This window comes from Littorina saxatilis, linkage group LG1 (assembly GCF_037325665.1).
Source record: "Littorina saxatilis isolate snail1 linkage group LG1, US_GU_Lsax_2.0, whole genome shotgun sequence".
NCBI lineage: Eukaryota > Metazoa > Mollusca > Gastropoda > Littorinimorpha > Littorinidae > Littorina > Littorina saxatilis.
Genome location: NC_090245.1, coordinates 34933667 through 34949427, shown reverse-complemented (window position 1 = coordinate 34949427; position 15761 = coordinate 34933667). Strand labels below are relative to the sequence as shown.

The following is a 15761-nucleotide window of genomic DNA, read 5'->3' as shown; positions in this document are numbered from 1 at the left end:
TTCAAACTTGTTGGTTTTCCTTTCCCTTTTCTCTTGACTTTTACTCAACTGCAAGGTGTTGGTTTAAGAGGTTTTACGTTTTCCTTCCACAACCATCGGCAAGCTTGCCCACAGCTTTGGGGAGGAGAGAAAGGGAGGAGCATTGGGAGGGGGAGCTTGATCAACCTTTGTCCAGTGAACGGCAAATTGAAAGCGACGGGTGGAATGTCTAATATAAAATGCATCGGCAGTTACGTACGTTAACGTGGACAGGACACACACACACACACACACACACATATCTCTCTCTCTCTCTCTCTCTCTCGCTCTCTCTCTCACACACACACACACACACACACACACACACACACACACACACACACACACACACACACACATCTTTCCACCCTCTTCCCATATCACCACGCGAATGACCCACGGGGTACTTTGAACTTGCTTCTCTCGCAATCAACTCCGAAAAAATAAACAAATCTGTACGGCAAATTTGACAAGCACAGTCGTTAGTGTAATGTTTCCGTCTCGTGTGAGTGACCCTAGCGTTGTAGCCCACAACGGTCATTAGAAATGGAGAGTCTATCAAATAAAGCTGATCCCCAAGTACACGGAACATTATTGTCCAGCGAGGCAAACAGAAACCTTACGGAACCTCATTGTGCGCAAGTAACAGGCCATGAAAGATCAAATTCTTCCTCTTTCTCGATCCACGCGCGCGCGCTCTTACGGGTTGCTGAGGGTTTGAAGTTAAAGCGACCGTCACTCAGTACTTTCCTTCATGTTGAAAACAAAAATAAGCCAAGAAAAGATCATAAAGCTGTCTCGTATGTTTTGATATGGCCAGCCTCGGTGCTTCAAAGTAACTAAAAATTAACATTCAGCATTCACTCAAAACTTCCCTTGACGTTAATTTCGGCCAAAATGTTACAATTAAAGCCTTGTCCCGGAGACAACCTACCCGGTACCTGCCTCTGTATAACTCTTAAGTGCTATTCATCTGGCCGATTGTCCACCGATTTCAAATCAAATTTCGAACTATTTTTGTCAAAACAAAGTCAGTTCAAAATCGCTGCCATGTGAACACTTCAAACTCTAAGCCAACTATCAAGTCAAACACACGAGGCACGGTCATCTGTAGCGTAACACTAGAGGCCGGGCAAGAATACAATACTTGATTTCAAAATATCCTTTGCAATTCATCTACTAAACCCTATCAAAGACTCCAGAGGAGAAAGAGGGAACAGTATTCACCGCAATCGGCTCATCCCGACTCCTCCCTGAAACCTTACATTCCTGAACTGAAATAAATGTTGCCTTGCCTTGCCTTGCCTTAAAAAAAACAGTGCCTGATTCTTTAACAGCAGGAGGGGGTTAAGTCACGGAGGGTACAGGTTAAACAGCAAGCATTGTGATTACCTGTCCGTAATCCCTCCCCGCCTCCAACAGAGCACAAAGCTCGCCCCGAGCAATTACACCATGTTACACATTATTTTACAGTCTCGAACTCTCTCCGCCCCTCCTGTTTTGCTTCTTTCTTTCTTTCTTTTTTTTTTAAAGTTAGAGTACCTGTAAATCACTTTGGGTCAAGAATAGATCGCATTGTGCTGCACGGACCCCTCCTTTTCCGGCTTATACAAGAGACAAAACAAAGTGCAAAGAAATAGGATGGGAAAAAAATAAAAACAAAAGCAACGATTTTAGTTAAAAATATACAACAGAAATGTGCCTTTAAGTCTGCCACACAGATACAAAAGGACACAACATGAAGACAGATAAATGAAACAATTGATTTGTAGATGGGATATATATATCTATATATATATACGACTACGACAACGTTTACAGTCTACACATTTTCATTTACGACTTTTGTCGCCTAAAAACCGAATGCGCATGATTGACACTTTGTCACATGCGAAATAGTCCTCAGACGTTTACTAACGGTAATCTTTGAACTTTACCTCCCCCCCACCCCCCCAAAAAATCGGATATTATATATATATATATATACGACTAGTGTCTGTGTGTCTGTGTGTCTGTGTGTCTGTCTGTGCGCGATGCACGGCCAAAGTTCTCGATGGATCTGCTTCAAATTTGGTGGGCTTATTCAGAGAGACCCCGGACACAACCTCATCGATGCGATATTTCAACACGTGCTCTCAGCGCGCAGCGCTGAACCGATTTTGGTTCCACCTCAGCTATTTTGGTTCCACCTCAGCTACCCGGGCCCCCATACCGACACACCATAGCCGCTACACCACATCACAACGCCAAAGTTCTCGGTGGATCTTTTTCAAATTTGGACACCGTATTCAGCTACACCCCGGACACAATATCATCGATGAGATATTTCAACACGTGCTCTCAGCGCGCAGCGCTGAACTGATTTGGGTTTTTGTGTTCATTTCACCATTATAAGTAACTCTTCCTTATCTTCTCCAGTGTTTGGCGTTTATCTCCCTTCCTTCGTGTGGCTTTCCCGTTTGTAACTTACTATTACTATTTTTAGAATGTCACTGCGCTGTCCACTGCGCTGTCCACAACGCTTCCCTTGCACCCGTAAGTTGTTCTTACTGTCAAAGTGAAAAGGTCGAATCAATTTATAGCCACGCGAAAAATACACTCTCACCTATCTCTATATATTTATAGATACAGATATGCATATATATATATACGGCTTCTCTGTGTGTGTGTGTGTTTGTGTGTGTGTGTGGGCAAAAACCTGTGTATTGTAGAGTTCTGTTTGTGATGTGGTCTAGCGGCTATTGTCTGTCTGTATGTTCTGGCATGTGAGAAGCCACAGCAGATAATATAGGGCTAAGAAATAAGCTCTAAAATTCTCAATCCCGTTTGACAGGACTTCGCCTTCAAAGGTGATTGTGGTGAACCGCCACGCTGTCTGTCTCTGTCTCGCGCCGTTCACCTCAAATTCCCGTTTCTGAGTAACTATTTTTAGAATGTCACTGCGCTGTCCAGAACGCTTCCCTTGCACCCGTAAGTTGTTCTTACTGTCAAAGTGAAAAGGTCGAATCAATTTATAGCCACGCGAAAAATACACTCTCACCTATCTCTATATATTTATAGATATAGATATAGATATACATATATATATATACGGCTTCTCTGTGTGTGTGTGTTTGTGTGTGTGTGTGTGGGCAAAAACCTGTGGATTGTAGAGTTCTGTTTGTGATGGGGTCTAGCGGCTTTTGTCTGTCTGTATGTTCAGGCATTTGAGAAGCCACAACAGATAATAATTATAGGGCTAAGAAATAAGCTCTAAAATTCTCAATCCCGTTTGACAGGACTTCGCCTGCAGAGGTGATTGTGATGAACCGCCACGCTGTCTGTCTCTGTCTCGCGATTCACCCCGGCGAAGCCGGGTATTCCTCTAGTTATATATATATAGATGAATACCCGCTTCGCCGGGTACGGCTGCGCCGGGAAGAAGTCGAGCCGAATGGCTATGCCGGGTGTACGCCGGCTTTGCCGGCGCACCGCACGGAGGAAGGGAGATAAACGCGGCTGAAAACACTGGAGAAGATAAGGAAGAGTTACTGGGAATGGATCCAGAGAAAAACCAAAATCGGTTCAGCGCTGCGCGCTGAGAGCACGTGTTGAAATATCACATCGATGAGGTTGTGTCCGGGGTGTAGCTGAATACGGTCTCCAAATTTGAAAAAGATCCACCGAGAACTTTGGCCGTGCATCGCGGACACACACACACACTCAGACAGACAGACAGACAGACAGACAGACACAAGTCGTATATATAGATATATATGAGTGAAAAGCAACCACTGCGAATTAGTACGGAACCTGTTCCTGTTGTGCCCACGGAAAGAATGGATCAAAGCCAAGACAAATATCAACCTAGAAAATAATGTCTACAATCTGTCATCACAGATGCATACTCGCTCCCTGAACATGGCCACCTCAGCCTTAACCTTTCCGTGACCTTGACACAACTGGGTCAACAGAAAGGGGTAACAGTTGGTGACACATTTTGACAGATTTTAGCTGCTAATCCCGAAAATCCAATGTCAAAGGAGGTCCCCTCCAGTCCCAAAACAACCCCTACTTCCACCCTAGTAGTAATACAGTGGAACCCCCTTAGTAAGACTTCCAAAATTAGGAGAAAATAACGGGTCTTAAAAACGAAGGAATCTTAAATTGAGGGTAAAATTTAAATCACGGACACAAATCTCTAAAACAAAAAAAGGTAAAAAGCACTGAAACTTTTATCAATATCTCTGGAAAAAACAATGCCTCTAACAGGGAATCTTAAATGCAGGGGGAGGGGTGTGCGTTGTGGTAATACATGTAGTAGTAGTAGTAGTAGTAGTAGTAGTAGTAGTAGTAGTAGTACCTCTCCTCTGCCTTCACTACTTCCCCTTTTACAGAGTGAAGAGGGTGATTAGTAGCCAAAGTTGGGACCAGCGTTGCCGTCACGGAGTTCCACAATGGCCCAACACAGGCAGGAACCCCAAGTACGAGTTCCCCTTTCACCCTCCTTACACGGCCCATGAAGTGGTGAGAAGGGGGAACAAAGCGCCCAGAGAAGGAGGGAAACTTGAGAGTCCCTTTGAGCGAACTGTTCCTCCGAACTCGATTCACTGTGTCCCCCTTGTCAAGGTAACTAGGCAGCTTTGACAGTCGGTCTCTGGAGTGACCCCCACACACACCCTGCGTTCTGTCTGACTCGACTTACACAAAGTGGGTGGATGGATGGTTGTATGGATGTATTGATGTATGTATTGATTGATGGATCGATTGATTGGTGGATGGATTGATTGATTGAGTGATTGATGGATGGATCTCTCTCTCTCTGTCTCTCTCTCTCTCTCTCTCTGTCTCTCTCTCTGTCTCTCTGTGTCTCTCTCTCTCTCTCTCTCTCTCTCTCTCTCTCTCTCTCTCTCTCTCTCTCAATGATCTGCCACTGCACATTTCTGATAGCAATGTAAGAAGTGATTTTTTTGCTGACGATTCTTCTCTTCATTCAAGTGGAAAGTCTGTTCCAGTAATAGAGTCCTCCCTTCAAACAGCTTTTAAACGATGTAAATAACTGGTTTAGTGCCAATGCTATGCTTGTCCATCCAATAAAAACTAAAAGTATGGTAATAAAATTACAGCATATTTGCAAGAAAGTAGCCAAGAACGTTTTCCTCCTATCCAAGTTAAAGCAATTTACGGACAAAAGGACTCTGGAAATGTTCCACCATGCTCATGTAATGCCTCACATCAATTATGTTTCGACGCTCTGGGATGGCAGCAGTGATGTCCACTTGAAAAAGTTAGACTCTCTCTATCGTCGCTCGGCTAAACTCATCGTAAAGGATAATGCCCCAACAGATATGAAATTAAAAATGCTTAACTTTCTTCCACTGGAAAAGCATCTCAAGTTAAACAAAGCCATTTTCATGCATAAATTGTATTACGGTAAAGTGCCGATTTACATTACATCATTATTTAATAAAGCTACCGACAGATATGGGTCGGTCAACTTGATCCCACCGATTCCACGAATTGACCTTTATTAGACCAGTCTTGCTTTTTCGGGTACATCAGTTTGGAATTCACTTCCATCATCCTTTAAACACTTCAAGTCATTAAAAAGTTTTAAAAAATGTGTCAAAAAACACTTAATGTCTGAGTAGTTTAACGCGTTTTGATTTACCACACTTAGTATTACGCCGAAGATATGCTGTGCATTGTATATTCTGAACATATTTTTGTTGTACTATTGCTACATATGTTCGATTGCTACCAGCTTGTACTTATGATTACTTGCATAGTATGCATTTTATTTTATGAATAACCACATATGTATGCTCTTCATGCCTCATCTTCATCTTCATCATCATCATCATCATCCTCATCATCATCATCATCATTATCATCATCATCATCATCTTTATCATCACGTGCTGAAGTTTTCTGACCTCCTTTTGTTGGTAAACTTTTTAACTTTTTAATTTTTTAATTTTCAATTTTATCATTGTGTGTCTGTGCGTCCCAAGGACAGATTGTAAGAAAAGGCGTAGCCTTAAATCTTAATCCTTGTTAAATAAAGTTCAATTCAATTCTCTCTCTCTCTCTCTCTCTCTCTCTCTCTCTCTCTCTCTCTCTCTCTCCTCTCTCTCTCTCCCTCTCTCTCTCTCTCTCTCTCTCTCTCTCTCTCTCTCTCTCTCTCTCTCTCTCTCTCTCTCGTTCGCAACGTTTGCGATGTTCCCTGTCTGAGAAAGGGCGTAATTAACACACACACACACACACACACACACACACACACACACACACACACACAAACGCGCGCGCGCGCAAAATTAGAAAAGGGACTAACGAAAAACTGCCATGACATTAAAAAGAACCAGCATGCAAATCAAGACGACTTTCACGAAATCATTCACGATGACGTAACAGCAATGACCTCAGACTCGAAGATGGCGGTCTGAACGGCGCAACCAGTGATACAACGAAGACAAAGCAGATACACCGGAAATCCCAAAAGAAAACATAGATGCACAGGGAAATCAACTTTGCCCTTACCCTCTTTTATCCCTTCCCCTCCTAGCCCCCCCCCCCCCCCCCCCCCCCCCCCCCGCTGCGTTATTTATGCATGGCTCTTTGTTACAAGACATCATGACCTTTATACCGTCTTACACACTGACAGAATGTCAGCACAAATGAATGAGACGACAAAATGCCAAGACAATGAATGGAATTCTCTCGTTAACTGGCAGATACTGAAGTGTAAGATACTAAAAGGGTACAGCCGGCAACTGGGAGGCGGAGGGGCAGAAATAAGGGGGGGGGGGAGGGGAGGACAGAGAAAAGGGAATGCAGGGGGGGGGGGGGGAGGGGGAGGACAGAGAAAAGGGAATGCAGGGGGAGAGATGGCAAGCTTTCGGAGCGCGCGTAAATTATACAGAAAGCAAAACACCTGCATCTTCCTCTTGACATTTTGTGGCAGTCACCTCTATGTAGGCACCTCTTTCCTGAGCACGCCCACCTCCACCACCTCCACACCCCCTTCATCACTCCTGCTCCCAACCATTACGAATCCTTTGACAATAGCAAATTTCCTCCTCTTCCCCAAAATCAGTTCGGAGTCACAATATTTTCTTTTTCTTGTATTCTTTTATTTTCACCCATTTTGCATGCTTATTTTCTTTGTTTTACATAAATGTGATAACATAATGTGTATTTTGATTGGGCTTGACTGCGAAGAATGAGTAGTAGCCAAAAAAGAGGACTCTACCTTTGAACTTGACACAGATCCCCGGACTTGAACGATGTGCTTTGAAAATTATGGCTTCTAAACTGCAGTGATTTTGTTTGGGGTTTGTTTGTGGGTTTTTTGGGGGGGAGGGGGTTGGGTGGACGTTGCGAAATCCGTGACAATGTATACATTTCGCGTAGGCCATTCTTTCTCTCAATTACGAAAAAAGAATGCATATAATTAAGGCATCTTAAAATGTGAAACTGTCTCTGTCTGTATGTGCCTGTGTGTCTCTGTCTCTGTCTGTGTGCCTTTCTGTGTGTCTGTCTGTCTCTGTCTCTGTCTGTCTCTGTCTGTCTCTGTCTCTCTCTCTCTCTCTCTCTCTCTCTCTCTCTCTCTCTCTCTCTCCACCCGTCAGATGGTGTCTACAATGCACGTAGCTACAGACTTGCTGTCTGATGCGTGTCGTCGCTCAGATAACGACCACACCAGGCTAAGCAGCAACAGCTCTACATCAGATACTCGTGATAAATCAGTCTCACTGCTATAGATAACAATTGTGATAAATCAGGAAGCAACCACATTCGCCGCGATTACCCATTAACACGTAAGAAAAGCGTATAACACAACCTCCTACTGGCTCGGCAAAGCCTCCAAGTTCTCAAATAAATTCTTTAGCGCGGTTCCAAGTAGGCCGACAAAATTGCATGCCGCATATATTTTTGTTGTAGAACGACTGACACCCTACCCAAATGAAGCGTTTAAGATTTGTTTAGATCACAATTGTTACGAAGGGTTCCTGTTCTCATCCAAAAATGATTTGAAATATTCATGTCCATGGACGGGTCAGACTTACAGTTACATGTATCCAAATTCAACATACACGAAGAGAAAAATGAATATGATCATGAAACAAACAGACAGACATACACATAGCCAGCAAGACAAGCAAGAACATACAGACAAACAAACAGAGAGAAAGAAAGCAAGAAAGACGGAAGGATAAAAATACCAACCAAGCAGAAACTGACAGAGGTAGAAAAGACCTGGGTGAACTTGCAAGGTGTTGAGAGGTCGGGGATACCTTTGAAACGATTTATTTTTGCAGGCTGACTATGATAAGGTTTGACGATAACAAGACCCGTGGCTGGTCTGCTTGGGGTCTACCTGTCTGAACCTGGCGAGGAGGAAGAGGGCGAGCAGAGTTCACACAGAAAGGTGTTGGAAGTTTATCTTCATCTGCACGCTTTCCGCCCGTCTTTCATAACAAGCCGCCTGGCGGAAAATGAGTACAATGCCACCCCCCTTTCAAGACCTCCAAAAATCTGAACGCTTAGCTTTCTTTCTTTATTTGGTGTTTAACGTCGTTTTCAACCACGAAGGGTTATATCGCGACAGGGAAAGGGGGGAAGATGGGATAGGGCCACTTGTTAATTGTTTCTTGTTCACAAAAGCACTAATCAAAAAATTGCTCCAGGGGCTTGCAACGTAGTACAATATATTACCTTACTGGGAGAATGCAAGTTTCCAGTACAAAGGACTTAACATTTCTTACATACTGCTTGACTAAAATCTGTACAAACATTGACTATATTCTATACAAGAAACACTTAACAAGGGTAAAAGGAGAAACAGAATGCGTTAGTCGCCTCTTACGACATGCTGGGGAGCATCGGGTAAATTCTTCCCCCTAACCCGCGGGGGGTGACGCTTAGCTCTTGAAAAGGAGGGGGTCCTAACATGAGGGTAAGTGTTTATGGTTATGAACTGAGCATTCGAGAAAACATTCAGGTCTTACATAGGAGGAAGTCTTAAATCACAGAGAGAGAGAGAGAGAGAGAGAGAGAGAGAGAGAGAGAGAGAGAGAGAGAGAGATCCACAAACAGAGAGAGAGAGAGAGAGATCCACAAACAGAGAGAGAGAGAGAGATCCACAAACACAGAGAGAGAGAGATCCACAAACTGAGAGAGAGAGATCCACAAACAGAGAGAGAGAGAGATCCACAAACAGAGAGAGAGAGAGAGATCCACAAACAGAGAGAGAGAGAGATCCACAAACAGAGAGAGAGAGAGAGAGAGAGAGAGATCCACAAACAGAGAGAGAGATCCACAAACAGAGAGAGAGAGAGATCCACAAACAGAGAGAGAGAGAGAGATCCACAAACAGAGAGAGAGAGAGAGATTCTGGGGCTGGTTCGCAACCCGATTATATTTGTTGATGACACGAGCGAATCAACCCTTGGCGTCTTTTTGCATCATGAATAGGTAGTCAAACTTGTTTGTTTCTGATTTCGTCAGAGATGAAATAATGCATAGACTTTTCATTGATGGTAGATATTTGAATGAGAGAGGTTCGTCCTCCTAACTGTTTTTAAGGAATAAAGGATTACGGAATGGCATTAAGTTGTGAATCCGACTTATTTCCAAAGGGCACTCAAGTCAAACTCAAGTGTAAAGTTCTCACAATGTCAGAGCATAGCGGCGATGATATTAAAATAGGATTTAATTAATTTTGACAGGAAATCAGGTAGTTGTGTGTGCGGGGTGCAGACACTGTCCATCCTGTAGTCATCAAAGGTGATGCGATTGAGATAGTCAGCGAGTACAAGTATTTAGGTGTAGTTCTAGATAACAAGCTAAGCTGGTTTAATCATGTTGATGCTGTTTTTAAGAAGACGCAGTCAAGATTGTTTTTCCTGCGCAAGCTGAGATCATTTCATGTGTGTAACAAGATGCTGTACATGTTTTATCAGAGTATGGTGTGCAGTGTGATGGTGTTTGCATCAGTGTGTTGGGGAGGGAATGCCACTGCAAGGGACACTGGCAGGCTGAACAGGCTGATAAAGAAAGCGAGTTCTACTGTAGGCCAGAGCCTTGACACCCTTGAAGTCCTTGTTGAAAGAAGGCTTGCCAGTAAGTCCAGAGCTATTCTGTTCGACCTAGGGCATCCCCTCCACGACGCACTGATGGATCTCCGCATCACACGGAACGCTCGGTTTCTCATGCCTAGGTGTCGAACGGAGCGTTTTCGGCGTTCTTTTGTTCCTGCAGCTGTGAGATATTTTAACAGCAACCGAGCCATTGTCCTGGCCACAGACTATCAGTGATGCCTTTTAAATGTACCTCTTAGTGATAGATTTAATATGATTTGATGACTGTTTGACCTTTGATCATAACTAGTGCTGTGATAATGAGCTTTAGCACTGTTGTGATGGTGTTGACACTATATTTTGCCCAATTGAGTCTAACTACCTGATGGCTAATCTACTGTGATACCTGTGATAACTGATGATGATTACTGTGATTGGTTTTATGTGTTTGGTTGGTCTCTTCTTTTGGTAGTGCAATAGCGTTAATTATGGATTGTTGTTATCATCATTTACATAAAAACTTATCTGTTAATCCAAACAATGATATAATTATTGTGATATTCTTAACTACACTTTAACATGGAATGTATGTATGTATGTATGTATGTATGTATGTATGTATGTATGTATGTATGTATGTATGTATGTATGTATGTATGTATGTATGTATGTATGTATGTATGTAGGTAGGTATGTATGTAGGTATGTATGCATGTGTGTTGGTGTGTCGGTGTGTCAAGTGTGCAAGTAAAAAGGGTATTGTAGTTGTACATATATTACTTTAGATATTTTTTTTGTTACCATGGGTTTTATGAATTTTCTTCTCTTATTCTTTTATAATTATTAATTAATGACCTATATGTGCTGATGACCAATTTAATTTCCTTTGTTGGATCAATAAAATGTTATGAGTTATGAGTTACAAACTCGAAATAGAAAATACACTTTGAATTGAACCCTGACTACGTTACAGAGAAGTTGAATGTTCTTCTTCTTTCTTTATTTGGTGTTTAACGTCGTTTTCAACCACGAAGGTTATATCGCGACGAGGGAAAGGGGGAGATGGGATAGGGGGAAGGGGGGAGATGGGATAGAGCCACTTGTTAAGTGTTTCTTGTTCACAAAAGCACTAATCAAAAAATTGCTCCAGGGGCTTGCAACGTAGTACAATATATATGACCTTACTGGGAGAATGCAAGTTTCCAGTACAAAGGACTAAACATTTCTTACATACTGCTTGACTAAAATCTTTACAAACATTGACTATATTCTATACAAGAACCACTTAACAAGGGTTAAAGGAGAAACAGAATCCGTTAGTCGCCTCATACGACATGCGGGGTGCAGAGAAATAAGGATGTGGAAAAGAAGACTTTTGGTAAGTGAAATAAAGGTGATGGATCCAGTCAGGTAGAAATAAGACAACAAGAAAAGAATTGGAAAACTGCAGGGAATAGTAGGGAGAGTTTTCTTGGAAGGAAATATAGGTGAAAGGACTGGTAAGGCAGAAATAAGACAAAAGAAGAGAAGAAACAGAACCGTTAGTCGCCTCTTACGACATGCTGGGTAGCATCGGGTAAATTCTTTCTAGTCCCAACCAATATGGGACTCCCCCTAACCCGCGGGGGGTAAGTTGAATGTGACACGATGAAAAGCCCAATCAAAGCGAAAAAAGGAACCATAAAGTATTACACGTCAAAACATCTCCCAACCAACTGCTGAGAAAACAAACCACTCCAAACCAAAGAACGCTTACGCTAACTAATAGACCGCAAGAACCCCCCAGCCAATACTGACCCTGGCGGACACCTCCGCTCGTTCTGTGGGCAAGCGAAGATCTTTGTATTTGGGGCAAGAAAGAAGCTCAGTAAAGTCTTCACTTCAGGTAAAAGGGGGAAGCGGATGCAAAATCCCCTTGCTGTCAAAACGCGGCAACTGGCCCACCCCTCGCCCGAGCCCGTACTACACAGAAAATCCTCCCCTGAACATAAACTGGAGGCCTAATAATCTCACTCACTACCTGTCTTGTTTCGGAGAAAACAAGTCTGCCCTTTTGTTCCTTGAAGGCTGGGCTTTGTACCTTGCGAAGCACCTGACTGCACATGTCAGCTAGTGTGCTTGCTGCAACCTTACCATTGCTTTAAACATCATTTTTCCTGTCATGTCATCTATCGCAGATCCCCCCCCCCCCCCCCCCCCTTAGTCTTTCACATGAAACGAGAACATCTCGACAGCACAGGTCTAGATAAAGTAATTCCTGTTCGGGTGGTATGAGCCACTGAGGCCGAACTGAATATTATAAGCATAGCTTGTTGCATGGTGCCAAGTGATTTCGTTTTGATGTCAACCTTATGCCTTTAAATGTTTCTTGTATTTTTTAACCAAATGAGAGCATCCTTCGACCTTTAAAAATAATATTCAAAATCTTCAGCCTGGCTACGTTCTGTGCAGAGTGAAAAAGTTATGATAAATAAATTTCGGACGTTAACACTGATGGCAGCTTCAACAATACTGCAACAAAAAAAAGTCCCACTCTGCAGAGAAAGAAGCCATTCTAGTTCATATGTGTTTTTAATGAAAGATGTTTTTAACCCACACACAAACCTGGACATATAACTGTGGTGGCTGACATGATCGGTTAAATGAGAAAGAAGGTATCTTTTAATATTCGCGCCTTTACTTTGAGTTTTGATTTGCAGATGTGTGCGTTTGGGATACAAGGGGGAGCACTAGGGTGTGGGATTTAATTTATTTATCTGCAGCTGACTACGTCTCTTTCTGTCCACCTTTGCCCTCCTCCTCTCCTCTTCCCCTTAGTATTTTACAGAGAGAGAGACAGACACACACACACACACTCACACACAAACACTTTCGCTGTCTCTCTCTGTCTGTCTGTGTCTGTGTGTCTGTGTGTCTGTGTGTCTGTCTGTCTGTCTGTCTCTCTCTCTCTCTCTCTCTCTCTCTCTCTCTCTCTCTCTCTGAATGCTCCCCCCACCTCCCCCCTTGCACCATCTGCATCCCAACTTGCATAGAATCAGTGGCAAAGAAGACATCGTCAGTCGTCGCTTCAGTTGTGCTGCGCTCAACAAGGTTGGCTTTTATGCCGTTACGGCTAATTAGGCCAAGCGTGAAGTGAGTGCCAGACAACAACGCCGCTTCCCACCGTCTTGTCACCCGTCAATGAAGCGAATCCGTCCGTTTGGCATTGAACAATCCCCCTGTCGTCCATCAGGAGAAGGAGGAGGAGCAGAGACGCTTTTGATGCTTTGAAAGTTTATTGTATCGACAACTGTTTATGCACGCAATCGAAAATGAACGTATTTACATTTAATATTGAAAATGAACATGCATGTAAGTTGCATTAACTATTGAAAATCAACGAATTTACAAGAAATGTATACACTTACAGACAGATATGTATGAACTATTATGTCATAAAAAGTTCCGCTCGAAGGCCATTTGTTTACCCCACTGACCTTTTCTTTAAAACCACTGATTTCAGTACCCGCTGCACCTGTCTCGCAAATGTCTAGCCTATGTTAACTGGTAGCGAGGAGGCACAGAGAGAGAGAGAGAGAGAGAGAGAGAGACAGAGACAGAGAGAGACAGAGACAGAGACAGAGACAGAGCAAGTAACAGACAGACAGACATGCAGCAGGGAGACGGACTGACGGACGAACGAATTGGCCGACAGTGAGCCAAACAGACTGCGCAGCAGAGACATGAGACAGAACAGATATGAATGAAAACAGCGCGAGGGAAAAAAACAATCGGTTACGAGTAAAATGGGAATTATGCCAGATCCTAAAGATGGGTAAGAAACTGAATAGGTTCAAACGCCGCTAAACGAGAGTGATAAATTATGACAGTAAGAGCGGAGAAGAACTGAACTGAGAGCAATCATCATGCAAGGGCCAAAGAAGGAAACTGCTGGGTACTGTCCCTAATGTCCGCAAACTCCCAGCAACAGAGCCAAAATAAGACACGCATTGCATGTGATTTATAAACACGCTCTCCAACTGCAATCACCCTCGTTCGAGCCTCGCACGTGGCGTGTCTGACTGTGTGTACAGTGTGTGTTAAAGGGCTCCCCCTTCGACCCCGCGCTACGAGCGTGGACACAATGTAAATATAAACACACATTTTTACTCTCGTTCTGACCCCTCAGTGCTTCACTCCCCCCAACTCCTATCGCTAAATCGCCGAGCTCTGCAGAAAGCAACAAAACGAAAATCCTGTACACTGCACTGACTGACCAGTCGGACTACGACTGCTATTACAACTACACGTTGAGTTGAATCCGATGCCGGAGGTCGGCAGAACAGACAAACCCGACTGTCTCTCCAGCGTTTGAAGCATGCATGACAGGCGGCCAGTCGATACCAGCCGCCTCGACGTGTGTCTCAGAATAGCACGCGTATTTTTTTAGGGCAGAAAATAAGCCGCAGCGCTGCCGCGTTTGGGACAGAACGGACCCTCATCATGCTCATGAGAGCATGGCATTGATAGAGAAAAACGGGGGGTTCTGGATTCTATTTCTGGCTCTCTATTTCTCTCTATCTTTCTCCCCCTGGTCAATGATTTTTTTTAATATATTTTTTTTTAAGCGGGGGAATCCGAACAAACTGGACAAACGACACTGCCACAACACGCGCTCGTGTTGACTGGTGGCATCGTCTGCTTCGGCAGACGCCGCAATGAGCCGAGTGTACACAAAGCGATTTTTGTATGAAAATTGTCATGCATCGAGGCGGATTTTGAAGGGAAACAAGGAAACGGGTCTGTACTCACATGTCTGGGTCTTTTTGCTCTGCGACTCGCTCAGTAGAAGGGTAAAAATCCAAAAGAAACTGGCTGACTGTAGTATCCATTCGTTTGCCTGCGCCATGATGGGGCAGGCTGGACTGGCCACTTCCGGCACACTAGCGCCGTCTGTAAACACAGCAAGGTGCGAAAGCAGGTGTCGGTCAGGGCTGGACAGGCGACGACTCTGTCACCTCGGTCCTCAGCCCTGGTCACCGGCATTCAAAACTCACGCGATCCCCCCGCTCTTTTTCCTCCCTTCCTCTCTTCGCTAGCCTCTCGCTCTCCGCTTCTCCGATGCCGCGCGCTCTTGTAGCGAGCGGGTCTCAGACACATGTACACCGCACATTGCGACCGACACAACTGACTTGCGCTGCTCTGAGCCGAGCGTTGTCTTGTGTTCTTCTCTCAGCGCGCCTCTCTCCGCTTCTTCCACTCTCTTCAACCTCTCTTCGCTCTTTTCTTCCAACAGTCCGCGGATTCATCTGAAGCGCTACTAAACACTGGCTTGTTTGCTTTTCACCGTCTTGCGCTGCTTCGGCGCAAAGTGAAAGTGAATGAGTCGCGCAGATACACAGTTTGAAGTCAAAGACCCTCACCGTGTCACACGAGTTTCATAGTCGCAGTCTTCGCTAGAACCGAGTATGCTACTACTTAATTTGCCGCGGCGGTACCGCCGATGCTAGTTCCAGCACAGTCCATCGCTTGACCTTTCTGCCGGAAGCCTCTCGGACCCGTAATTGAATCATAAACTAATGGGCTTGGTCATCGCTCCGTCTTGGCTGGACACGGTGGTCAGTTGTCCTCTCCGGGGAATCCGTGGTCAATAATGAATGAGGAGGGGGGAGTTCAGTGAACGAATCGATGCCAGGCGACTCC

General features: G+C 44.1%; 1 protein-coding gene across 1 annotated transcript in view; it reads right to left on the bottom strand.

The window, feature by feature from the left end:
- Positions 1–15519, bottom strand: part of LOC138968237 (uncharacterized) — a 221961-nt gene extending 206442 nt beyond the window's left edge. Inside the window, exon 1 of the mRNA XM_070340792.1 lies at positions 14871–15519. Coding sequence (XP_070196893.1) covers positions 14871–14967 — 97 coding nt within the window. The 5' untranslated portion in view covers positions 14968–15519. The remainder of the gene's footprint in view (positions 1–14870) is intronic.
- Between the last annotated feature and the right edge of the window lie 242 nt (positions 15520–15761).